The sequence below is a fragment of the Musa acuminata genome, chromosome BXJ3-9 (assembly GCF_036884655.1).
Source record: "Musa acuminata AAA Group cultivar baxijiao chromosome BXJ3-9, Cavendish_Baxijiao_AAA, whole genome shotgun sequence".
Lineage (NCBI taxonomy): Eukaryota > Viridiplantae > Streptophyta > Magnoliopsida > Zingiberales > Musaceae > Musa > Musa acuminata.
The window spans coordinates 5,778,133-5,804,770 of record NC_088357.1 but is presented as its reverse complement, the minus strand read 5'-3'; the positions used below and the strand labels follow the sequence as shown (position 1 = coordinate 5,804,770).

Sequence of the window (26,638 nt, the reverse complement as noted above, 5' to 3'; positions counted from 1 at the left end):
CATACTGAATGCAAATGACTTTATATTCTATATTAAGAAATACAATGGACGTTACTACAACATTATCTAATAAATACAGAGGGACCTGTGAATCCCTGGCTACGATATGTCAATTCGCTAGGAGGGTAATACCCAAATACAATAATCAATCATTATTCGGTAAAGTGTGAAGCTATCTACCTCTTTTCAGGGACATACATCCACAAGTCAAGCAGGATCATCGGTTGACAGGAGTTAGGATGATACAATAATCACTATTTATTCGGTATAGTGTGAAGCTATCTACCTCTTCTTCAGGGACATACATCCAGAAGTCAAGCAGGATCATCGGTTGACAGGAGTTAGGATGTAACGGCCTCTCTCCAGGTCGTATATAATCTTCAGCTTTGGTTTCATCCATTTCAACACAGACCATGCTGTAAAGATTAGCATAATGGAGACGAATAGATAGAAGAACGCCGATGGGTCATCGCCTAATACAGCAAAGATCCAATCAGAGCTCTTTGGTCTTAATGCTTTTTGCGTTATGAAAGCACCCAATGCCCAGTCAAGTGGTATGTTAACAACCTGGTTTGCAAAAACAACCCTGCAGCATAGACAATATGTGGGTTATGTCTCCTTATTATATACAGCTAAAGTAAACCTAAATAAGATATTGTATCAACTTCAAGGTGGAATCTGCAAAGATCCTCGGGTGTCATCATCCATGTTTAAGCACACTCAACCTTGAATTGAATATCTACTTTAAGTCCCTTTTAATATGGAAAGTCTACAGGGCTTTCAGTGGATGATAATAGTCCTAAAATTTTAAATTTGGTGGATAAATCTCATGACATATGTTGTTTGTTCATGATATTATCTTAGACAATGATAGATAGATAGCATTTACTCGAAACTTCTGTAAAATTTTAGAAATTAAAGGTTTTAGATTAAGGAGTAACAACAATTACAAGTAACAAAGTTTTAATAATACTAAGAGAAGAATTGAAGTGTATTCAAGATGGATGAACAATTTCATGTAAGTAAAGGTTTTAGGTAAATTTGATCTATTATACAACAAAAAGAAGAAATTGACAAAGATATTATAATAAAGAAAAAAGTTAAGTGGTAAAAGTACAAAAAGAACTTTGAATTTTTATGTGATTCTTGTGTTTGTTAAGAACACATATATAAGGTAATTGTAAGATATATTATACAAATTTGATATATTATACAAATATGGGTTTTTAGGTAAATTTGATCTATTATACAACAAAAAGAAGAAATTGACAAAGATATTATCATAAAGAAAAAAGTTAAGTGGTAAAGTACAAAAAGAACTTTAAATTATGTGATTCTTGTGTTTGTTAAGAGCACATATATAAGGTAATTGTAAGATATATTATACAAATATGGGTTTTAGGTAAATTTGATCTATTATACAACAAAAAGAAGAAATTGACAAAGACATTATCATAAAGATAAAAGCTAAGTAGTAAAGTACAAAAGAACTTCGAATTTTTATGTGATTCTTGTGTTTGTTAAGAACACATATATAAGGTAGTTGTAAGATATATGCTCTATCGATTAGGGTATTGGGTAGTTAAGTAATTAATTATAGCCATATTGTCTTATATAGAAAAATGAACAGAAAACATTTATATAGTGAACCGCAAGATGTTACAGCTTGTTACTTTTCTTGTTGGTTGATGATGATATCTTCAGTTTAGAATATTAAGCTCATGGTAGATACTGCCTGGAACATAACCTCATGAGATTTTAGCATATATAAAACAAGAGCTAGAACTATGTACTGCTAAAATAAGTTTTTCTTTTTTTGCATATATGCAAGTTCAGCTAACAATTTAGAAGCTAAAAAAACCAAATTAAAGTAAAGTAACTTCAACAAGTAAAATATAATCTTACTATCTTCATGTTCTAATCTGAATTGGAAAAAGAACAAAACATAAATTACTCGCAGATATGCAATGGGCATAGCTCATATACCTTCCATCATCCATAGGAAATCCTAAAGTGTCATGTAGTAGAGCCACAATATATGCTGTAGAAAAGCAAAACCTCATGAGATCTTCCTCGTCATAAGTGTCATATTTCCTTTTGAGTCTCAGCCAATCTTCACCGCAAAATTGTTCCCCAGCCATTATCAAATCAGATAGTAATGGTGTTGGTCCCAAGCCCAAGAACTATCAAGTAGAAGAAAGAGACAAATGATGAGTCATAAACAAGCTTGGCCATGGAAAAACACCATAAAGAGCAATTTTCTCACTAAAACTTGCTGTAAGATCCCAAAATAATCACTGCTAAGCTCCAAAGAGCAAATGCATATCAGCACATGTGCACACAGAAAGGATACATATGCAGCCTATTTGAGCTTGCCATTGGGCAGATTCGACAAGAATCTTATTTTCCTTTCCATCATGTTCTATAGTTTTAAAACAAGTTTTGCAGTCATATCCAGCGTTATCTCATGCTGTTGGTTGAAGGCATTGCGGCATAAGTTGTTGCTGGCAAATCCTAGATTTGTCTATCGAAAACAATATGTGAACAGAAAACAAAATTAACTAACCTTTGAAGTATGAAAGAAATTCTCAGTTGCCAAAAATCTCCCTTGCAACTTGGGCATAGATGTCAGCCGAAAATGGCAGATCTGGGATAAGCATTTTTCTGCAGATATCAAAAAAATAAAAATTTTCTTTTACAAGAATAGCCACTAAATTCATTCTATACATAAGGATTTCTTCCCAAAAAGAAATCAATAATATGTGATTACTTATATATCATTGCTTAATATGGCATTCTGAACTGAACCTAGCTTAGTCTCTCTTTCAAAACTATACGGGAAAGAAATCAGATGAGGAGATAAAGAGGCCAGAATAAAACCTTTGACATCATCATGTGTGGTCCATAAGGCAAGATATACATTTTAAAATGGACTGACAAATCTTAAGATGTCCAAATAAGTAGAGAGCCCGTTGCTATTCTGATCATAATGATGGATACTGCAGATAACCACCCATTTTCCACATAAAGGTAATTGTGCCTATAAAATTTAATCTTCTTCTAGAAAAACTTGCAGTGGCTTTATTTCAAATGAGTCTTGAAAAATTGTATCAGAGAGTTCACAATTGTGAGGCTGTCAGCAAAGGCACATGACAGAACACCATTAATTTGACCTCCATAAATCAAAAGATCATGGTACAAATTTAAGGTTGTTTCTCTGATGACTGCCGTTGGAGTTATGGCAAACTGAAGTGGTAATCTCATATCTTAGTAGCTTAGGCCAAAAAAATGATATAACTAACTTAACATGGCTACATTTAAGAAGGTGAAAAAATAGAAAAAAGAAACCTTGTAAGATGGTGATAAAATGTGGTCTTCAGCAGTAGCAAAAAAACAACTAGTTACCTTTTTCCTTCTCTAGAAGCTTCAATGCAGCTAGTCTACATTCGGAGAAGTTACCAATTGCACGAGAAGACCTATATGTGGTCTTTGAATTTAGGAGACTGGTAGAAAGCTTTCCTGGTCCCCCACCACGCATATATCCTCTGGGAATACAAGGATCTATATAGGTTTCTTCCTGGATAAAAGCTGCAGCTGCATTCAGTAAACAAGTGTCCAAATATTACTATTTATCATTCCTAATATACTCATAGAGACACATGGCTTTAGAACCATAAACCTTAAAATTGATCTAACCTGAACTCTACATCTGCCAGAAAATGCAGTGACAGGTTGGATTATTGATTATTATCTATGCTACATGCCTTTTCATTTGTAACACTACTTGGATTAGATTGAGGGCATAACAAACATGATGAATCACTCTTATGTACATAATGCACTGCTGAACATTGAAGGATATCAAGATCAATTTAAACCTCAGAAACGAAAATGCATTGAACTTGCCATAACTTTTACATAGAGAAGTCCAATCATCCTCAAAATTCCGAACTTTCTTGTCATGGACCTTAAGGAGTCAAATACCTGGCATCACTTCCATGACAATTCTTTACCTAGAACTCTTCAAGATGAAGAGGGCAAACAACCACTAGAACAAGGCCCTGTTCATTCCTACAAAAGCTAAGGCTCATTTCAGGAACACCAGGTAGCAAGAATCTGAAATATGCATAAATTGCTTCAAAAGTTCAGCCACTCATTGAAACTTAACAAGTAACAACCACACATATTTTATGATATCTAAGGTATCATATTATCTCCAAATGTTAAATAACAAAAAGGACCAGCAAGCATAAGTAGGAAATGAATCCCAATATAGAAATTGCAAACTCCAACACTACTAACCCTCTATCTAGAGACCTATCTTTTACAAAGCATCAAAAAGATCTTTTAAGCTTATGCAAACCAATTTGGTAAGGAAGCTATGTTGTTATCATAGCAATAGGAAAAATCTGCATTTTCCCATGTAGAAACTCAACAAACAAAACTTAGTAGTAATCAGAAAGAAGAGTAAAAAAACTAACTTACATGATCTAAGGTCTCCTGAGCTAAGCAAGTTATGAAGTGAGTCATAAGCCACATTCTGCAGGATGACATCAGTTAGCTCCCTATATACAAGATTTCAATGAACGTATATTGCTGTACATATTTAACCCATCCAACATATATATAATGCCTTATGGAATAAGCAGCAAAAGTGGAAGCACAAGACTGGTTTCATTCAGCAATGTAAATAAAAAATTTAGATGAGTCTCTACAAGTACACGAATATTGATGAATCTCAGAACAGTGCCATTCTTACTAAAGAAAATTATAATGTGATTATGTGAACTCAAATAGCACCCAGATATCTTTTGGATAACATGGAACTGACATTTTTTTCGTTATTCAGAATTATTGATTAGCAACATCCAAATGGCTATACTCTCTGTCATTTATAATGTTTTGAAAGGAAAAGAACTTGGTAATACAAAGTTTTCTTTTTAATGTTATAGCATCTATGAGGATCAACCTTTTCAAATAATGGTGATGAGTTCTATGGTATCTTTTAGCTTTTCTCTTGTAGCATGGTTAAACTAGTCAATGGCACCATATTATCCCAAACTGACCAATGGTACCACAAAATGCCAGATTGATTGATGCACCTTATTCTGAAAATATGCAAATAACCTATTTAACTTTTCATGATATATTTCCATATTTGTTATTCAGAATCTATCACAACAAATCTTAATACTTTTATCTACTCAATTAAATTTGGAACACAATTTGATTCTATAAACTCTCCTGTGTAAATCAAATAACAAACATCTGAAATAGCAAATGCCTTATGATCTCTATTGACTATTCAAGTCATGACTTGTATGGAACTGTCCTGACAAAGTTTAGTGCAACTGGTCAATAGACTAACATATTCAATGTATAGATTTAGGCCATTAAGTGCATATTTGTGCACACAAGAATCTAGGGAAATAACTTCTCAAGTTATGGCAGTTATACATATTTAATAAGTAGAAATGATCAAGCTTATTATGGCAGGAAATTCACCTGACCGAGATACAGGAAGCTATTGCTGTAAAGGTTATATGTAATTTTTCCAAACTGAAGGACATGTGAGAGCTCTGGGGCCAAAGGTTCACTTGAAACAAAGGTTGCCTGAAATTGAGAATCAAGACAAAGTAACATAAATGGTGATCATAATTACAAAATTTTGAAACATTGAATGAAGGTCAATTATGCACTACAGAATAATTTTCATTCTGAAATACAATAAAATATTAATTACAAAAGTTTAAAATTTTGATCAAAGCTCAACCACATAGCATAATTTGCTTGTACTAGCATCTAGCATAATTTGCTTGTACTAGCATCTAGCTATTTACTAAAATTTCCTGAAATGAAGAAGCAACTATCATCATCCTACATCTGTTGTTTCAGGCAACATAATCATTAAAGTGATTATTAAAAATGGTAACTGGGCCCCTCTATCAAATACTTTCAATAATTTAGTGGTCATATTCATATTAAAACGAAAACTTTATTATGAGTTTAGCCTCCAATCAAGGATCCTAGCGTTCTCCCGTAAAATTGTCGAATTCCATCCTTAACAAAAATGTAGAAGAATTGCTCATCTTGGAATTTCCAGATTGTAGAATCTTCCAACTCAGGAATTTGCACAATTGCAAAATTCGCTCCTCAAGATGGAATGCTTGAAATGGCACCTTGATCTTGTTAGCTGTGTCCTTATGCTTAAGATTGCTTAGCTCTGAATAATTAACTGAACCTGGAAAAAAAATTGCATTTTCCAATGCAAAAGTCTGATGTAAGTTTGATGATCTACCAACAGCATCAATGGTGCAATATTGCTGATATTTGGTGTGGCCATCTGCTCAATTGTTTTGTTGTGCAGGCTGGTGAAGCAATATGTTTAGGATGTAGGCCAATCTAAAGGGACTACCATTGACTGCCCTTGACCTTTTTAGAGGCCATTCTAGGACTGGTGTTGCAATCGTAACAGATCCAGTACAGGCAAAGGCCAGAATTTACCATACTTGTGTCATGGGGTGTTACTGTAATTGGGTGTATGGATATATGGCATAGCTATCCTAAACGTGTTCCCTTCCCACCCACCTTTATGCACATAGATAAGAAGACCAACCTATTATAAGCAAGATCTTGGGAACTTTAAGGGCATAATCATCAGCATTATCAAATTTTTGACTTTTAAGTCGACGATAAAGAATCTGTTTATTACAAAATTTAAAATTTACCGCTGTTGATAATTCCATCTACAAATTAAGCACCACAACCAAGTTTGACGGGCAAGCCATATATAGCATGGCCACCTGCAGCTGTCTTAGTGTTTGTAACATTGCACCTTAAGACTGCATAAAATTTACAGAGATACAGCAATCAATTTGCCTCGTGCCCCAACTTTATCAGTGACAATGTTTGGGTAGAGCTAGCAACCATTGCTTTATAACAGAAGTAAATTGTAGCACATTCATCCATCAGATCCAAATGGATTGGAGTGAAAACCACAATCAATCTCTCCCTCTATCACTCAGCTTCTCAAGAAGATTGTCAGTCTTCATAGGCATCTTTAACCGAGATTAGGACTAATAGAATTGTTCAAGTTAGCCCTAGTTTAATTCCAAATAGAAGTTGACTGAGCTTCCTAGTCAAACCCTAACCAAAGCCAGTCTTCACTATCATACAAACCACAAGAGATTTACACTAGCTGTTTATGTGAGATGGACTAATGTGGCAAGCTCTCTCCCCTTGCCACCCATGACAGTAGACAGCAACAAGGCACTTGGCCACATGCATTGGGCCAATTAGGCCTGTGGCTTGGCTAGCCAAGCACCCTGCTTGGTTGGCCTTATCACATCAAAAATACAGAAACTATGACAACTCATGGCAATTCAGAGAAGAAAAGAAGCTTCTATGTCAACTGTCAACCCCGATGGCTCAGGAATAAGATTACAACTAAACTTCAACAAGAAACTCTCAAGTTCATAACAAAAGAAAATTGTTGACCCCATAAGGGACAAGACCAATCGGTGCTACTCCCACCTAAATTATGTACTAGCCACTGATATCCTAGTGCACCTGCACCAGCCCCATCATGGCCCAAAAAAGAAATCAGCTAAAGTAGGACAACATGAAGACTTATAAAGAGGCCCTTCCTATTTCAGTGAAGACAAGCATTTGGTCTAGAAAATGGTGCCGGAAAGAACCAACAGGTGATTGAACTCCTATTATTGATTTCCAGTACAATAGGAGCTTTATTTAACTCTAGTCAGGGTAATCCTAGACTAAGAACTCAAAAAGGGGAAAAGACAACTCTTGACATACCATCACACATAAAGGAGGCTATAAGCTGTGAAGCCCAATTGAACCACAGGCCTCCACTTATAATCTCCTTTTTGTGGAACAAACATGTAATCTGTCTGTAACAAGAACCAAATCAAAATTGAAATTATCTGTCATTTTCCACATAAAATGTCAAATGCCATTTCTCTAACCCTGAGGGTGTCATGCCTAATTTTCCTATATCTTGGATTACTTTAGTTGACTTCAACTGAGTACCTTAGTTCTTCTTTAAGCAACAGGATTTAACTAAATGGAGATTCAGTATTATAAAAAAAAAATTAACCAATGGTTGAAATTTTTTTACCTATGTTAGGGTTATTGTCACCTACCAGAGTCGAATGGTTTCAGTTACACATTAAATTTCCTAGAATCTTCAATTCCAGTCACACTGATAGGTCAAGAAAAAAGAAAATTCAGAAAGAGGAGAATAACCAAAACAAGGAAAGAAGAACAAATTCAGCAAAATAGCTGTTAAGAAAATAAACTTAGCTTCCTAAAAGAGTGTCCTATTACTGTTGTAGTTGTCGTTATCATTTTTTAAATAAAAAAAAAACAAATTTAAGATGTTAGAGTTTTTTAAATCCATTTAAGTTGCACAGCTTACATTTTGTATATATTTACATTCTTCAATGAAATCATGAAACCAAACTAAAGAACCAGTGCCTTAAACCAGGGATTAGGACATCAAAGAACTCAAAAATATTATTTACTTAAATTGCATATATAATGCAACTTATCCTTAATGGAGGTGAGCTAATATAGCAATTTTCACAACCCAGCAAAACATAAACAAATTGCAATACCTAGCTTATGTTTTTCTAAACTACCACAACTTTCTCTAAGAAATATAAGTCATAATGACAGAGAGTCATGCAAGTATTGCACTACATATTACTAACTGAAGTCGAGTACAAACCACATCTATAACGAGATTAACCTTTTTGAACAAATATCAGGCAGAACAACTTATTCGTTGTCTGAAAAACTTTTATCCATTAACCAAATTTTTACAATCAACACAGAAAATCCTAAGAAGAAAGAGCTTGCAGCAAGAGTTGATTTAGCTAACTTATGAAATGGTAAAAAAACCTGAATGGAAGCTCCTCCTAGTTCAAATATCCCAGTAGTTTTCTTAGGTTCACCTCCTAAACTACCCAGAGCATAGTTAGCTGCAACCCATGCATAGATGCCTTCATCAGAACCTGTAAGAAGATCGTTACAAGTTATACAACGTTACAAAACTAAAACTCATCTGGAGTCCTCCAAGAGGAGGATACTAAAGATATAATAATTTAGAGGTGTAATTTTCTAGTAAATGCAGGTTCACTTGACATTGAGTAGAAGGATAACCATAATATACAAAACAAGGCCAATTATGTTAGAGAAAATAGGTGACATTGAAACATTTTGATAACTAAAACAAATATAAAAGGAAATATAGCTTTCCTATCGGCACCTCAATAATGTTAGCCAGAGCAAGATTGTCAGGAACCCAAATCGAAACACACAAAGTATATATACAACCAGGGTGATAATGATCCAGACCATGGGCTTCTTTGACGCATCTAAACAAGCTAATCCATATAAGCCAGCTCAATAAAAAAATATAATCCATCTTAGTTAAGTACTAGGTTGACAACACGGAATAAAACCTAAGTCTTAAAAGGACAAGTACCATGACCAATTTTTTCTCTTAATAATGAAAGAATCATCAATAACAGCTTGATGCACCTTATGAGGTACATTTGGATCATTAAAATAGACCACTGTTCCTTTTCACAAGTTAGACGAAAGAAAATGTGTCATATTAAAATGCTTTGACCTCGGAGTTTAATCTTTTGGAAACTATGGAAGAATTAGCAACTTAGCATCTTAAGCCATTGAAACTTAAACTACTTGAATTTTACAAGAAACTTAGACTTCTAAGAAGATGATAAGTTCACTTGGGTCTAAAAGTAATTTAGTGAAGTTAATTTAGCACGGTAAGAAGGCAGCTAGCAGAAGAAGCAGCTGATATTTTGGGAAGACAGAGGTAACTCCTTTACAAGAAAAAAAAAACAAAAAAGAGAAAGCTAGTGACTGTTAGTTTTGCTTCCCGCTACTGGAGGCTGAAACATGGAGATGGGTCTCATGCAATAAGATTATCCAACTTAATTCAATTGAATTCACGTGAACTTCAGCTGCTTATACCTCGAACTGCTTTACTAGAGAACATATGCAGCTTATGCATTTGCATCCAAGTAAACAAAACGTTTATAAGATCCAGAGCTCAATAACAAGATTTGAATTTCTTAAGCCATAGTCTCACTTACAAAAATGCTTGTAAAGATTTGCACACTCAATTAACCATTATAAACTTGCATGCAAAAGAATTGAACTGACAAGCAATAGATAACAAACGTGAAAGGTAAAAAAGATAAATTAACAAATGTTCCAAAAGGAATGACTTGCACATAAATCTTCTGCTCTATACAACTTCTAATATGCTTAGAAACACCAAAAGAGCATTTCAAAAAGCAGCAATAGAGTTCTCTAGATTCACCTGCCTGAGATCACAGCTGCCCAATCATGCTGGAATTGGAAGCCCGAAGACCGCAGGACCTTTCTGCAAGACTCCAGTATCCTCTCCACAACTGCTACATCGAGCAACCTCAACCCTGCCGTTGCCATGAGTCTTACCTCCGTATCCTCCCACAGTTCCCCTGGAACTCTCTCCTTCGCAAACTCCAGCAGCTCCACCAGAGACTGCCCCGCGTTATCTGGGTCCGCTGCGTACGACGACAGCCCTGGGGAGACTTTCATGGACGCCGTCAGGCCAAGATCGAGCGTCGGCATCGATCCCCATCCGATCCTGTAGGCGAATACGTGGATCCGAGTCCCGGTGCTCCCGCCATCCAAAATGATCGCATATTTGCGAGAATCAGGGCCTCTTGTGACGATGAAGAGACATAGGAAGGCGGCCGCAAGGGCGATGACGGCGCAGCGGCGGCCACAGCCGTCGGCACGGCGGTGGTGCTTGGAATTCGAGGGAGATAAGAAGGAGAGGCGGGAGGATACGGATAAAGGGCGGAGCTGATGGGGCTTGGAGGCGCTCATCGTGTTCGAGGGCTCGGGCTCGACTGCCGGCGGTCGAGCATTCGATCGTCGCATCAATACGCAGGGTGAGGTCTAGGAAGTCTGGTCGGATCGCCAGAGTTCCTGGAAGAAGAAGAAGAAGAAGATGAAGAATAGGAACTTAGGGTTTGACCCTCCCTCCGCCGCCGATTCTCGCCGGAGCGCCTCCTCCTGCGGCGGATAGGACAAATGCCACGGATGGAGTTCTTGTAGTTTTTGGTTTGATTTTTGTCGCTGGAGAGGAAAAAGGACATGGACCAATTGGATCCAGCGCGACAGAGGGGACCCACGCATCAGACGGTCACGCTTTGAGCTGATGACCGCATTTCCGCAGTAGAGGATCTGTTATAACATCCGTCGTAGCAATTTCTGTCCAATGCTTACGTGGCCCTGCAAAGAGGGAAGCACGCGCCGAGTCTGAGACGGGCGTGACGCAGCACGTAATCGTTGGCAAGCGCAAGATTTGTGCCTCGTTGCAAGGAGCGTAAATTTGGGCATCCGAAGTGAACGGTGAATCCCCGCGCATGCGGCGCAGGTGCGGCTGGTGTGTGGTCTTTTTTATATTTTTTGTTTTATTTATCATTTATGGACTTTTAATGTTTTGGTTAATGATTATGATGTTGCAATCTCATTAATTACCAAATATAAAATATTTTTATTAATCAGTTATTTTACTTATCAACTATCTGGTAGATTCTTCAATCTTAGGGATCTGATTTTTGTAAAGACTCTAATTTTCATGTTTTTGCTACAACAATAGAATAAGGTGATTTTATTTTTTTAATTAATATATTTTTAAGAATATTATCATAAATATTATAATTTATTTTCAATAATATTATAAATTAAATCTTTTTCAAGGATTATATAAAATGTGGAATATAAATATTTAAAATTGATGGATGGTTTTGAAAATTATCTTTTTACAAATGTGATACGAGGTTTATATCATGAGTCCATTGACATCCCGAATGTAATTATAATTGTCAATCATGTTAGATTTAAATTTGAGAATAAACATTCTTTTCATTGAAGGCAATATTATAAGTATCTTAACTACCTTTCTCTAATCCTCAGGCTTTCATGAGAATCAAATATTTCTTGATTAAAAATTAAGAATTAGAAAGAGTTTTATGGAGTTATTTTCTTAGTTTTCATATGTTATATTTATAGTATGGATGATGTAAAGTTATATGATTAGTGGAGATACCTTTATTTGGGGAAGACAAGATAGTCGGAGAGTACTATGGTAGCGTCTCTTAGGAGGATAGTGGCATCTAAGAGAGGAATGTATGAGGGAAGTGATCTGATGTCAAACACATTATATTATCTCTACTAAAAAATAAAATTAGATTAGTCATCAATTAATAGGGTGAGGATAGAATGGACCTTACCACTAAGTTTAGCCCAAGCATTCGAGCATGGAATGATCAGCTTATAATTGCCATTGCAATTGATGAATGACTATAAATATAGATAGACAATCACAAAAGCTTTTAGATAAATATCCACGTAGCAGTCACAAAAGCAATGAAATGTGTAACCTTATTGTTACTCGAGAGCAATCCCAGACGCCTTTAAATTATCCAAGATGAAAAACATGAAATAGTGATTGAAGGATCCGAAGAAGATGATGATGCTTCCACTGATCCCAAAATCTAACATCAACGAGCATTACACTTAAACCATATCGACATGTACTTTTAGTACCTAAACAAGTTAAAAGAAAAAACACGAATTTCCTTGCGTCAATAACATATTCATACGATCGACTTGATACATACACAATTCAATCTACACCTCAAACTCCATTGAACATCTCACCCTCTTACATTTGCAATGATACTTTGTGACAAGATTCATAAAAAATGTTTACTAGTATAAACTCTCTGAACTGTGAGAAATTATTTGCTATGTGATATACGCCAAAAGATATCTTTTGGAGGGGGTCACTGCTTAGGCATCGCATTCCTTCCAATCTTCTTGGCATGGCAATTATTCGACTTCTTTGACAATGTGGAAACCCCATGAAGCTGAGATGATCATAACTTTGCACCTAAAAACTGAAATATCACATTGGCACAATCAGGACTCATATCACATACAAGAATATAATAAGCTTGTTCGGAGATCCATGAAGCAATTTTGTAGCTATTTGAACCTAATTAAATGATTAAGATCATGGTAGATGAGTGTACTAGACATAATTTAAAAGGGTTCACCAAAATGCCACCATAAATTCTCCATGAATATTGGTTTGATGTTCTTTTGGTGATGAGAGCCTCACCTCAAAGAAAATGCACACTTCTATCATGCTCTTCAAGAAGCATATGAAGAGGAGAGGCTTCAATATATAGTTCATGGAGCCTTTAAACTTCAACATCAATGGTCTTTCAACATAGGGCAACTAGAATTTTAATTTGAACCAAGCAGATGGCAAAATAAGAGGAAGACATGTTTTTATGGTAATGAGAATTTGGGAAATCATATAGCTAAGATAATTTCTAAAATATCTTGGAGTTCTGACAGATGGCTCAGTTCCTGTGATGATGCACATTAATATTATGAGTGCCTTTAACTATGCTAAAAATTATCACAGAAGGAGAGAGCCTATTGAGTTCAAATATCACTTCACGAGAAACAGACTCTGTTATTTTGGTTGATCACTTTTACACCATACAACTTCACCAAATATGAAATGGATGTAATTGATCCTATTTGAAGGACATCTGAGGCAAACTGGCTGAAGACCATGTGCAAATTCTACCTAAATTCCTCCAAGACCTGATATCTTTAGATCCACTCAATACTACATAAAATAGCTGTTAGGTAAATTAATGGAACAGTCAGCATTTGCACACTTGTTCTTTAGGGTGCTTTAAAACAAGTGTCCACATTAGCTAGGATTCACTTACTTTTCTGCCAGTTCTAATATAGAATTACTCAGTTGGGTCCCAAATATCTGATAGCCTGCTTCAAAAGTATATAAAAGCACTTGGGTGACATTAAGAAATTGCCCACTTTAGAAAACTAGTCTCCAGAGAGAAGACCAAATCATGATAATTCCCTGGATTTCCCTGCAGCTCTATTTCCTGTGTTCTTTCCTTCTTCTCCCTGTTCAATGATCACAAACTTGTGAGGTTTCCGAAGTACCATATATTAAGTAATAATAGATGAACACTTTTTAGCAAGAAAAATAAATAAATAAAAAGAACATCAGAGAGTTTATTTCAAAGTGACCAAGCATGCTTCTAGAATCAAAAATAAAATTGACATTGTGCATGATGTATGTATGAAAGGCACTTGAATATGGAGATAAATTTTTTATGTTGCATGAAACAATATTGTTTGAGTTTTTCTTCATGCAATGGGAGCATAGTCCTCCATGTGAGTTCTAGTCTTGTGCCCTTGGAAAGCAGCAGCATCCACTGTTGCTCTTTTGCTTTATTTCAAAGAGAAAAAGCAACAAACACCTGATGTGCGATACTTGAGTTGCTCGTAGTTTTTGTTGAAGTGAGGGAACCTGTGCTTTAGGAATCCTACGAGCTGCATGTGATACTGAGAAGCAATATAAATATGAAAAGAACAGTGAAAGAGGAATGTGTTCTCCATGGAAAAAGGAAAAAGAGGAAAATTAAAGAGTCATGGGAGAAGTAATGGATGAGATATAGGAAAAGTAGGGTATATAGCAGCAGGAATAACGCAGAAAAGCAAAAAGAAGCGCATTCAGCACGAGAAACCAAGTACTTGTTTTCTTTCATTTGGTGCATGGATAAGAGTGCTTCCTTGTTGTAAGAGGAAATCCTAAAGCACAGGATGATGATCACAGAAGAGAGATAAAGCAGGTGTTTCTTTCGCTGCTGCCGTACTCCCTGAACATCTCCTTTAGTGCTTGCTTAGTGAGGGGGGATTTGGAGGGGAGGGAAGGGAACCACCGGAAAGATACTTCGCTTCCCAAGGATGGCGTGCCAATCTCTTTATTCATACATGACAGAACCTTCTAAAACAGCCTTGGATTTGCTTGGGTTGCAGCCATATGATTGGAGTGAATCCGAATGCTCTAGGTGTTTTTTGCGTTACTGAGCTTTGTGCTTTTGGACCAAAACCCATATGCCGATGAATGAGAGGACTATATCTACAGGGATGGGGCCTTTTAAGGCCGAACCAGAAGGGCCTCTCACATCTCTGTGGCTAACTGGAGGACCGATGGGAATCTGCACTCGTAGGCTCCTCCTCCTTGTACTTCTCGTGTGCGTTTGGTTGTTTTCCTGCAAGCCAGAGGAGGTCTACGGCATCAGGTGGAACGAAGAAGAACATGCAAGGACAGTAAAGAAGGAACGCAGCCTTACCCATACTGGTGTCGTCAGCCTTGATGCGAGCAAGAAATCTGCAGCAGAGCCATCGCCTGTGGATCCTAACAAGATGAGCAAACGAAGAGTTCGAAGGGGATCAGATCCCATCCACAACCGGTGCTGAAGCTTCGTGAGCGCTCTTCCTTATCGTCGTCCAAAACTAGCTGGGAGGATGTTGCATCCATGAAGCAACTAAAGCCGGGAAAAGAAATCCATCACGCGAAGAACTGCAAGGAGATCATGAGGTTTCGTTGCTGCTTGTAATGCTTTGTTTCTTTCCTCATTTGACAGTTCAATCATCCAATGGTTTTGCTAGAGAGGAGGCATCTGTAAATAGCCGGTTAAAGGGAAAGAATGGAGGATTACAGTAAGACAACTTGGGCATCACAAATTTAGATCCCTTTGGGTCTGTCTTGCATTTCTTGGATAACACATCTTAAAAGCATGCATACATATATATAAAGACATTCATAAACAATTAAGACTTACTGTAAACTCAGCAGTGTGATTTTGTTCTAACAACAATCAACAGCTCCATGATTTATCATCTGAGAAACTAGATCTCAAGCATAGATTCCTACTCATTTATGCATAGGGACAGCTGAAGTTAGCTTTTAATGGCATTCATCTGTAGATCAGTTGATCCTCCTCAGTCTGATGTTTGAGTTTATTTATGAATAAAATTACAGGCATATTGGCAATGTCCTGTGTCAGTATTTCTCAGAGCATGGTTCACAATGGTTAGGAAAAGCAACAGAAACATAATGCATAGGATAGAAATAATAGACATACCAGAAAATTATATGCACTATTAACAAGCTTGCACATTCTTTATTGAACAAGTGAAGCACAATTCTATGATATTGATTTCCCCTGTGCCCAGAAAATAGCTTTCTAAGGTTTCAACCTGATGTACAAGAGTCCTCAAAAGTATTATCCTATTTGCTTTGCTTCACAAACTGTGATCTGTGTAATCTCTTCTCCTTGTTAAGGCTCAGACGAACATATGGGATTTTGCGAGCAACTTCTTCCCAGATCATCTGAACAGAATCCCCCTGCTTTGATGGGTACTGATACTCAAAGTGATGAGCTATTTGCTTCAACCTTTCCCACATCTTAGTCCATTCTGTTCTTTTGATTCCCCTGAGAAGGTCCAGAAGAAAACCCTTCTTAACAGCATCCGAGGTGCGTACAAAGATGCAAAAATCTGAATAGTCTAGGATATCTTCGAACGGGAGTTCAATGTCATCACTGATCACAATGGGAACACAATGGCTGACAATGGCATCGAAGAGACGATTTGAGGAGGGGGTGTCTCCAGCGATATTCAGGCAGAATTTCGATGAAGCCATTCCCTGACCAGAACTTCTTATTCCATTCTCCCTTACGCTACCATACGAAAAGTGCACATCTTTCTCATCTTTGAGAAGGTAATAGAGCTTTCGACGAATTTTACCGCCCTGATATATATTAGTCCAGTCAGGTATATCAAATTGACAAGGCAGTCAAATGAAATTAACATGTTAAAAGAACAGCATGTGCAGTCTGAAATGCTAAGGAAATGTTTGAAAACAAGTATCCACGACGAAAATAAGCTGCATGATGTAAGCACCAAAGGAATACCCTAACATGCATTCTATCATAAGATGACTTGCGATTGTACCTTAATTTGAGCTAATATGTTACCCTTGCCACATATTTGAGCTAAAATGCAAATTAAGTTTTCTAAAATTATTAAAAAGTTAATTATACCCATAGATGATTCAAACCGATTGATACCAACATATAAACCAAGATGTTAAAAGAAACAATCCAAAGAGCCGAATAAGGCAATTGTAATTAACTTACATCCTTCCTATTGATGGCTCCCTGGAAATATGCTAATATCGGACGCTCATCGAAGGTGGCAGAGTCATTGCCGACCGAACGAACTACATGCCTGTAAGGAGCAATGATATCCTTCTTGAGATTGGCTATCTTCGATGGGTACCTCCCAAAATCTGCAAGCAGAAACATAGCAGAACCAAGCTTCCTTCGAGCCTGCAACATGCTGTTGGGATGGTGAGCTACAATAACATGATCCTTCCCACCACCTCTATTCCACTCCTCTCTGCCCATTAAGTACCTCACCAACTCATCCTGCAAAATCCTGTTTTTGCTAGCTTTACCTTTCCCTTGTGGCTTCGAATGCCGGTTGTAACTCAAAGATGAGAAGAAGGGCACGAAGAACACATCCGCCGAGCTTGAATTTGTCACACGGACCACTGTGCAAGGCCTCGCCACAATGGGAACATTTGAAGCAAGAAGATCCAAGGTGAGCCAGTATTCTACACTATGCTGCAAATTTAATCCACCAGGGTAGGTCGGAATTCGATCCATTTCGGCGATATCCGGCCATGTCTGATCGGTTTTTCCCTTCCAACCCAACGATCCAAAATGAAACTCAGGAGGCAAATCATACATGTATACCTTGAGTAAAGACCGATCCAAGTCGCATCCTTTGCTGCTTGCTTCTCTAATGTCTTTCTCGGATCTTCCTCGTCTATCATTGACGACGATTGAGGAAGAAAAGGGAAATGGATCGGAATGGGGAAACTTGGTCCTATCTCTAGCTCCAAAGCTGTCATCTGAAGTCTTATTAGGAAGAACGAACATGAGCACTGTTTGAGGTACAAGGGGCCTACTGCGGGGCCTCAAAAGATCGGAACACGTAAACAACAACAAGAACAACGACGCAAACAGAACATAGAAGAGGAACCTTCTCGTCACCGAGATCGAGGGTTGCATCTTCCTCTCTGACACGGGTCCCAAAGAGCACGGTTTCAGCACTCCCAGATCGAGCAAGACATCAAGAATAAATGACGGTGACTTTATGATGAATCAGTTCATTGATATCTCATAATGCCCAACACGATCGGTGGATCCAAGAAGAAAAAACCAACATTGTTGCGAGGACAAAACCCTAAACCCAATTCCCGATGGATCTCAAGAATTTGTTAGACCTGTCTTCTTGTGAATCCTAATAAAAAGGTATCAAATTAGTTTATTCTTCTCATTCAAAGAAGAAGAGAAAAAGAAATAAATGAAAGATCTTGTAACCCTACCTCGAGCTGAATCACCCCCTCGATTCATGGTGATTTAGTGTTGGGAGGTGGTCAGGTGGAGGATACAAAAGGATGGGTGGAAAGAGAAACCTTCACCGAGGAGGAAGTACGATTGACCTGCAGTTGCGCCTCGTGGAGAGAGATCAACGATGCTACGTTGCGCCTCACTGGCGCGAGTCCCACGTGAATTGTCACTCTCTTTTTTATCATAGAATATTTATTGATGATATAATATATATATATATAATATTATTACTTAAGAAATATTGTAGGTTACTTTCATCCATGTCGATATACCGTGTGGATTAGATTCCAAACAAATATTACACACAGTATATTCAACGGAATATTCACCTCTTTTAACCACGAAATATTTTGCTAATATATAAATCATCACTTTCCATCTGTGTATCTGCATGGATAAAAATCCAATGAATATTGTATGGAATATTCTTACCTCGTAAAATATTTCATAGAATATTCAACCCCCTTAACACATCATTAATACAATGAGAAAATTATTCAACCACCTGTTTTAACCACGAAATATTTTGATAAGTATATATATAGTAGTAAAAAAATTTTAATTTTATTTAAAAATTTGATAAAGTTTCAAAACTGAATGTATTCTCACACAAAAATAGTACCATAAACTTTTGATTTAAATTTAATAATTCATAATCACATAAAAATTTTAATCCAATAAAATTGAATCAAAATCAAATTATCTAGATTCGATTTTGATTCAGTTTTCAACCGGTAAATTATTAAAAATTGATTAAATTTGAACGTATCAAATCCTAACATGATACATGTGAGACGTAACTCAATGATACATGTGAGACGTAACTCAATGATGACTCCATATCATGACGAGTCACTCCATTCACAAGTAATTATTTTCTACTCGGAGTCTTCTCATGCTTAAATACTATGTTAGCTATGATATCAAAAATTACGATCGGATGAGCTAACTAGTAAATCAATTTTGTTTGACCCAAATCACATACCTAAATATTTAAGTTAAAATTAAAATAATATATTTATCATATTCTTATAAATTAATTTTAATCTTACGCATGTGGACTAATTAAGATGTCATAGGATAGGAACAGTATTCAAGGTACATACTACTTTTAGCTTTAGGTCAAGAAGATAAGTAAAAATAAATATTTAATTTCATTTCTATTATTTTCATTCATATTACTTGGGAATCCGAGAAAATTCATCGTGGTTTGAATCAAAATCTTAACGTCTCGTAAATAAATTCGATACATCATCAATATAATAATAATAATTTTTTTATATCTTCAACTTTTTATAGATTGATACAAAAATTATGTGAGGTTTCCAATCATCGATATTTGACACGTGGATTTGGTACTTTCTCATCAGACCAATACTTGTACATGATAATGATAAATGTTTTATTATCAATATCACATTATACAATAATTTGGCCTTGCTGCAAAGAACAATGAATAATTCTAAATGCACCTTAATAATTTGTTTTTAGTGATATGTTAGGAACTGTTTACAATATATGTTCGTTCCTTTTTGTAATTTCCACTCTTGAATATTAGAACAAAATACTTTTTAGATGAATTATGCTTCAATTTTTTAAGGATTTTACTTTTTTTTATTAACTATTCAATTAAATAATTTATTTTGTTTACATAAAGTTATGTTATCTAAAAGGAAATATGCATCAAAAGTCGAGGATTCAGAATGTCAACTGATATATATTTTTTTAGGATATTAATTTAACTGATAAAGAAGTTAATAATTTATCATAAAATATTGAGATAGAATAAAAATAAATATTTTTATTTTTCTTTTTTGGAAAATAACCCCCAGACGCTTAACCGATCTAATTCTTGGCCCATCTTCATATCAGCCGACCTCGACCTATCCATCCTCTTCCCTTGGAGAGAGGGAGAGAAGACGATGCCGTGTCTCATTCAAAGCCCGCGCTTCCTCCTCTCCCACTGCCTTTCTCCTCTCCCACCGAATGCCCGCGCGGTTTTTTGCGGGCGCCTCTCCCATCGCTCCGCCGCCGCCGCCCTCTCGTCGGACGCCCAAACCATCGCCAGCAATCAGAGCTCCTCCTGTGCGCCACTGCCGCCTCCCCCTTCGTCCGAGATCCTTTCCGTGCGCGAATCCCTCCTCTCGCGGCGCAGGACGGCCGCGGAAATCGCTGAGGAGTACCTCGACAGGCTTCGCCGCACGGAGCCCCAAATCCGGAGCTTCCTCCACGTCTCGGAGACGGTGATGCGGGAGGCGGAGGAGCTGGACCGGTTGGTGGAAAGCGGGGCGGAGTTGGGGCCTTTGGCTGGGGTTCTTATTGGAGTGAAGGACAACATTTGCACTGTGGACATGCCGTCGACCGGTGGGTCAAGGATCCTGGAGGGATATCGACCAGCATTTGATGCGACGGCCGTGAGGAAGTTGAAGGAGGCGGGGGCGATTGTAATTGGAAAGACGAATTTGGATGAGTTTGGGATGGGGAGCACTACTGAAGGCTCAGGTTTTCAGGTTTGTTCCTAAGCTTATTATTATTGTTTTTGTTCTTCTTAAGAAGGAAAAAACGAGTTTTCTTTTAGGTTGGTGCATTTCTTCTTACTCGATTGACATTTCTGCCTCTGACACAAGAAAATCCCGGCTTTAAAATGTTTAATTTGATACTTATAGCAAATGTTGCTACTTTTCTGGTCCGATTTGCTCTAATCTGAATTTTAGAACGAGAAAATATTTGTGTAACAAATGATTAATTCAACTCAGAGGTTCCCGTGATGTGGAAAATAAGTCTACCGGAAGCTTCCGATAAATACATGCAAGAGAATCACTGCTGCTTTTGTTAAACTAGTAGTGGAAAGCTTAGCAGGAACAATATCTCAATTCATATGGATAAGAGCTGGCGATTCTCTTGCTGTAGACATGGAGGATGGATTGTCAGCTTGCCACATTGACAAACCCTAAACCTTTCAAATTGGCTAAACAAGACTTGAATACGGCTGGTTCAGCCCTAGGGCTGCACTTTTTGGCCAAATAGCCTCTGGCAAGGATTTATCCATTCCCAAATTTGGCCTGGCCCACCTATTGATATCAACGTCAATCATGTGGATGTTGAACTTGAGTCTTTAATTGTCTATTGTTTGATTTTATTTAAGGTCAAAGATGATGATCAAGTTGATTTCATATATAATTGTAGTATTGGTTGGACAAATTAGTGGTAGAGTTGCCAACCTAGACTTAAAAAATTATACAACCAAAATATTTTGGTATGATTAGATAAAGCTTTGGCCTGATTTGATTTGGTTGGGTAGGGGATGCATCATACTAGGTTTGTCTTCTAATCAAATTTTCATTTGAAAATTTCTAAATTGTTTGTAAATTTGTTATGTTATTTGTTACATTAAATAGAGTAAAAATTTTCATGTGCCCTTTAAAGTGGGTAATTCTGGTCTGACCCTTGAAATGTTAGGAGGAGTTGTATATTGCAAAAGATTATTAAAAACTATTATAGATATCCTTTTTCATGGGTACATATGAAAGTTCTTTTGTCTTCGATGTTTTTGTATATACCCCTGAAAAATGCTTTTTAAGGTTTTTCTGAAAGACATAATATTCGCTTAAGCATGTCAATGGTAAATCCATTATTCTCAACATCTGCAGGGTCACAAAGGAAACTACTCCTATCTGTGATGCAATAATGTTGCCAAATGTTAATATTTATGTTAATCTGCAGGCATCATTTTTTTGGTAGGTCACAGCAAACCCTTGGGATGTCTCACGAGTACCTGGAGGATCTTCAGGGGGTTCAGCTGCTGCAGTTTCAGCTCGGCAGTGTGCAGTGTCTTTGGGAAGTGATACTGGAGGTAGTGTGAGGCAGCCAGCATCTTTCTGTGGTGTTGTTGGGCTGAAACCAACTTATGGGCGTATCTCTCGATTTGGGCTCATGTCATATGCTTCATCTTTGGATGTCATTGGATGCTTTGGTTCATCAATCATTGATGCTGCCATCATTCTAAATGCTGTGGCTGGTCATGACAGATTCGATGCAACGAGTAGCATGAATGTGAGATTTATAAACTTTCTTTATCTTTATTCTTTCTACTAAAGTTGTTTATTATCAGTAACTTTCCTCGAAACTTGTATTCAAAAGCATGCAGTTGCTTAATATTTTATCAATATATTTCTTGTTTTCAGTGTAATAACATCTGATGATATACTTTTAATTTGAATTTTATTCCTTTTTCACTGCTGCGCAGGAAGTTCCTGACTACGCATCTTGTCTGATCTCAATCGATCAATTTGATTCTAAACCTCTAAAGGGACTAAGGGTTGGCATGATTATGGAGACTATGGGCGATGGCGTAGACATGGGGGTGGTATCCTCGATCAAAGCTGCTGCTTTACACTTGGAAGAGCTAGGGGCTGTGCTGACAGAGGTTACTAATTTGTGATTCATTTTCCATTCAGTTTCTAGATCTATCCTTCTAGAATGGGCAATGGGTACTTCTTACATTTGCTTCCAGTAGTAACATACTATTTACTTTTTAAGTCACTTATCTACTGATTTGCCTCCAGTATTGATATACAGTTCCTTTTTTATGCTCTTGCAGGTATCATTACCTTCATTTTCTCTTGGTCTTCCAGCCTACTACATTTTAGCATCATCTGAAGCTTCTTCAAATTTATCACGCTATGATGGTGTAAGGTGACTTTTTGAGAGTTACATTGGTTTATATATTGTCTTTGCACTAAGTTCTCTTGAGTATTTTGACCACAACTCTAGAAACTATTTACCAGGTATGGGAACCAAGTTGCAGCTGATGAATTAATTTCTCTATATGGAGATTCTCGAGCTATTGGGTTTGGGCCTGAGGTATATTACTATGTGCTTCTTTTATGTCTAATCTAAACCAGCTATAGTAGCAAACTGAAGATGCTGCTGAACTGCTTGGCCTCAGTTTGGTAATTTGCTTCTTCAAGGATTGTTTAATATGGAAACAAGCTGAATTCGAGCCATATATATTAATCAACCAAGCAGTTGCTGTCTAGAACAACTAAACACAAGGTCATTTCAGCTTGAGCACTCTTTTCAGTTAGTTGAACTGAAATTGATTGGATCCTTATCTGAACTTTATTATATTCTGCTTGACTGAGTTGAAGAATGCTCTCAGCTTTCCCAGTATATATTGTGTTCCCCAAAACCTATATTCTGTTTTGCCAGGATTTTAAGCTTGTCGTTTGAAGTTAAGATGCTCATCACACATTGAAAATGATGATTGGTTTCATTTGAAAATTAAGTCAAGTTTTACTTATGTAGGTCAAGATGAGAATTTTGATGGGGACATATGCCTTATCCGCTGGCTACTATGAGGCATACTACAAGCGTGCCCAGCAGGTAAGTTTAAACTTCAGCTGCCATTTTTAGGTTCCTAATTTCTATCATTACAAATAAAGACAAAATTTTAAAGAAGGCACATAGAGTAGAAATGCATGATTTTTAGGCCTTATAGGTGAGGACATTGGTTCGGAAAAGCTTCAAGGATGCATTGGAGACAAACGACATTCTTATCTCACCTGCAGCACCATCACCTGCTTTTAGAATAGGCAAGTTCGATGCCTCTTTTTTATGTACCACAGTCTTCTTTTTTGCTTGCTTATGTGTCATGTTATCTTTGCAGGAGAAAAGGTCAATGATCCTTTGGCTATGTATGCAGGCGATATCATGACTGTATGAATCTTGAATCACATTTTGTCAATTTATTCTCAAGTTAGACAAGCTTAATTTGATATTTTTTGTTGTTCTAAGACTTGCAGTGGTGCGTCAACATTCAAGACCACCTGCAATTTTGTACAGGAAACATAAATTCACAGAATGAATACACACACACACACAAGCATGTACAGCAGATGGTGGTTCGTTTCAACATAAGAAAAAAAGCACTCAACTATTGGAGATTTAATTGCAAGACTATATAGTTGAACGTTGTAGTTGAGGTAAGATTGGCAGGATTGTTATCAAGATTGGGATCAGCCTAGGTCTGAACTGGGATCAGCAAAATCTTTAAATCAGCAAGATAGGTTTGAGCTAGATTAGTAAAATGGCCAGATTGAACCACGATCAGCCATAAAAAGGTTAAAAATAAAGAAATTTGAAAAAAAATAAAGAAATAGGAATATCCAAATAATTATTTTTGTTATTTCTGATTTTGTGTTTTTAACCTCTTGTAGCTTCACTAATTCTAATGATTCACCTCATTCAATTGGTAGATCTATAGGTCCCCTTCTGATATGACAATACCAATTTAAACAATTGTATCTCATTATATGCTCAATTGAAACTCCCACTAATTGTTGACAACTTGAAATATTTCTTGTGAAGCCTCTCATTATCATTAGCTTTTAACTTAAAATTTCTTTGCCTTAGTTTTCCTTGTAATTTCCTGTATATTTCCAGTTTCCATATTTTATCTCACCAACAATCCCTCGTAATTTCCTCTCTTAATTTTTCTTTACCGTTATCATTGCATTTCAGTTGCTTTCAGCCTCCATTTAGCAAGCAATGAACAATTTTTTTTGGCTAAAGATCTAAGAGACCACACGGTTAGCGTGGTAGGTTGACTTGCACACCTATTACTAACTGCAATCAGGACAAGAATAGATGCATATTCTCATGACACTATGTAAGTATCAGAGGGCCAGTATCTGGTTTGTTTGGAAGGTTGTCTCATGATCTCAGTTGATGAGTATGGTCCTTGATAAAGCCTCACGCTCTGCTTTATATATTTGTCAAAAAGCATTTTACATCTTTACCTTCGTAGTATTTTGATCCAAAGTTTCTATAGCATTACATGATGAACACGCTTTGTTTTCTTGAATGTTCTTCAGTTGGTAGTGGCATTATTCAATGTAATCAGTAGTAGCATATCATATTTAAATGCCAGATTGTTACATTATTCTCTTTCTTCATAAGCAGCATCAATTATTCCATGCAGGTGAATGTTAACTTGGCTGGGGTTCCTGCACTGGTTGTGCCATGTGGTTTTGTTGAAGGTGGAATTGCAGGCCTTCCAGTTGGTCTTCAGATGATTGGCACTAGCTTCAGTGAGGTATGTAAGAGTTATGATCTAGCAATCCCATTGCTTGTAAAAACCAGTGGTCTCTTTGTGTCAATGTCAATAGTTAATACTGTTTGTTTTCCTCCATATCCTAACACCATCTGATTCTTTTAACCAAATGCCTTGATACATTACTTGTTTCAGTAGTGTTTTTATTTATTCATCCACTCTGAATAAATTTGTTCTTTAGCAGAAGTAAGAAAATGTAATTTCTATGGACGTTCTAATTGGGCATGGAAACACCTGTTGTTTTTTGCTTTTGTGACACTTGGGATGCAATTCTGCGGAGTTGTCTTGTTTCTTTCCATTCAACTTAAAGCAAGTTGGCTGCAAAATGTATAGGATTCCACTGGCAACTGTTGGAAAGCTATGTTCGATCAAGAACCACGAACTGTAGATATATATTTGAGATTGTCATGTCATTATCATTTAACCATCTGTCTCTTGTGCAGGAGAAGCTGCTGAGAGTTGGCCACATCTTTGAGCAGACACTGCAGAATCATAGATTTGTTCCACCATTGTTAGCATAGTGAAAGATTTGATCCCATGCAAACATCAGATACCATTCGCAAGTCATTCAATAGAAATTCCCAACAAATTATCATAAATTAGCCATGATGATTGCATAAAGCTGTCTTTGGTGGGATGTGGGTTATCCGAAGAATCAATGTCTTGTGCCCATTCAACATTAAGGTTCAGCTTGTAAAGAAGCCGATTTGTGTGTTTGATGGTCAATTAATAGGCATTGTAACCTACGATCTATTTATCTTGAACAATGCTTCTGTTTTGGCTAAAGATTCAATACTTGCAGCCCCAGCTGGTGGTTAGGCACCCATCAATTTTTGGCTGAAAGTAATTAATTCTACTTTTTTCGTACTCCTTGTTATTGTTAGACTGTGTCCTATCTTCAGTTAGCAGTGTATTTATATATCTAAGCTGACAAGATTTATTGCAGGAACTTTGTCCCAGTTCTTTAATTATGAATGCACAGCTCTTCTACTATGATCAATAGAGAAGCAGGGTTCTCCAAGATTGTCATTTTAAAAAGGTAGTATTTATTATGCTAAATTGGTATCAGTCATATGCATTTTAGATATTAATTCAC

General features: G+C 36.8%; 3 protein-coding genes across 6 annotated transcripts; 1 reads left to right on the top strand and 2 right to left on the bottom strand.

The window, feature by feature from the left end:
- Positions 1-5: 5 nt before the first annotated feature.
- On the bottom strand, positions 6-11,173 carry LOC135649975 (probable apyrase 6). 2 transcript variants are annotated; one of them, XM_065168986.1, is made up of 8 exons: positions 10,380-11,173; positions 8,923-9,035; positions 5,506-5,613; positions 4,486-4,540; positions 3,406-3,594; positions 2,567-2,664; positions 1,987-2,183; positions 6-586 (listed from the first exon to the last, which is right to left on the bottom strand). In XM_065168986.1, exons 1-8 carry the CDS (start codon positions 10,981-10,983, stop codon positions 325-327), a joined length of 1,626 nt encoding a protein of 541 aa, XP_065025058.1. In that variant the 5' UTR covers positions 10,984-11,173; the 3' UTR covers positions 6-324. The 2 variants fall into 2 exon arrangements, with proteins under 2 accessions (XP_065025058.1, XP_065025059.1); XM_065168987.1 differs by having other exon boundaries at positions 3,406-3,588.
- A 1,493-nt stretch (positions 11,174-12,666) lies between these two features.
- On the bottom strand, positions 12,667-18,577 carry LOC135582586 (probable arabinosyltransferase ARAD1). Of its 3 annotated transcripts, none has more exons than XR_010501010.1 (6): positions 18,404-18,577; positions 17,148-18,318; positions 16,092-16,759; positions 15,297-15,626; positions 13,863-15,215; positions 12,667-13,010 (listed from the first exon to the last, which is right to left on the bottom strand). XR_010501010.1 is itself a non-coding variant. In XM_009418591.3 (3 exons), the coding sequence occupies exons 2-3, from the start codon at positions 18,084-18,086 to the stop codon at positions 16,238-16,240; spliced, it is 1,461 nt and encodes a 486-aa protein (XP_009416866.2). In that variant the 5' UTR covers positions 18,087-18,318; positions 18,404-18,577; the 3' UTR covers positions 16,074-16,237. The 3 variants fall into 3 exon arrangements, 1 of the variants encoding a protein (XP_009416866.2); XR_010501011.1 differs by having other exon boundaries at positions 15,297-15,526; XM_009418591.3 differs by lacking the exons at positions 12,667-13,010; positions 13,863-15,215; positions 15,297-15,626 and having other exon boundaries at positions 16,074-16,759.
- A 1,709-nt stretch (positions 18,578-20,286) lies between these two features.
- LOC135649630 (glutamyl-tRNA(Gln) amidotransferase subunit A, chloroplastic/mitochondrial-like) lies at positions 20,287-26,372 on the top strand. The gene is made up of 10 exons (XM_065168193.1): positions 20,287-20,938; positions 22,170-22,481; positions 22,675-22,854; positions 23,029-23,123; positions 23,216-23,291; positions 23,736-23,813; positions 23,929-24,022; positions 24,097-24,146; positions 25,411-25,524; positions 25,986-26,372. Exons 1-10 carry the CDS (start codon positions 20,351-20,353, stop codon positions 26,061-26,063), a joined length of 1,665 nt encoding a protein of 554 aa, XP_065024265.1. The 5' UTR covers positions 20,287-20,350; the 3' UTR covers positions 26,064-26,372.
- The last annotated feature ends 266 nt before the right edge of the window (positions 26,373-26,638 follow it).

Bases quoted from the DNA above. Each gene is read 5' to 3' on its own strand.
- LOC135649975 (XM_065168986.1), bottom strand. From the start codon at position 10,983: ATGCGACGATCGAATGCTCGACCGCCGGCAGTCGAGCCCGAGCCCTCG. The intron at 3,595-4,485 runs GTAAGTTAGTTT...TACTGAATGCAG, and splicing joins CTCAGGAGACCTTAGATCAT to CTGCAGCTTTTATCCAGGAA. The intron at 2,665-3,405 runs GTAACTAGTTGT...TGATATCTGCAG, and splicing joins GCTTCTAGAGAAGGAAAAAG to AAAAATGCTTATCCCAGATC.
- LOC135582586 (XM_009418591.3), bottom strand. From the start codon at position 18,086: ATGCAACCCTCGATCTCGGTGACGAGAAGGTTCCTCTTCTATGTTCTG. The intron at 16,760-17,147 runs GTAAGTTAATTA...AATATATATCAG, and splicing joins GAGCCATCAATAGGAAGGAT to GGCGGTAAAATTCGTCGAAA.
- LOC135649630 (XM_065168193.1), top strand. From the start codon at position 20,351: ATGCCGTGTCTCATTCAAAGCCCGCGCTTCCTCCTCTCCCACTGCCTT. The intron at 23,292-23,735 runs GTATATTACTAT...TTACTTATGTAG, and splicing joins CTATTGGGTTTGGGCCTGAG to GTCAAGATGAGAATTTTGAT. The intron at 23,814-23,928 runs GTAAGTTTAAAC...TAGGCCTTATAG, and splicing joins ACTACAAGCGTGCCCAGCAG to GTGAGGACATTGGTTCGGAA.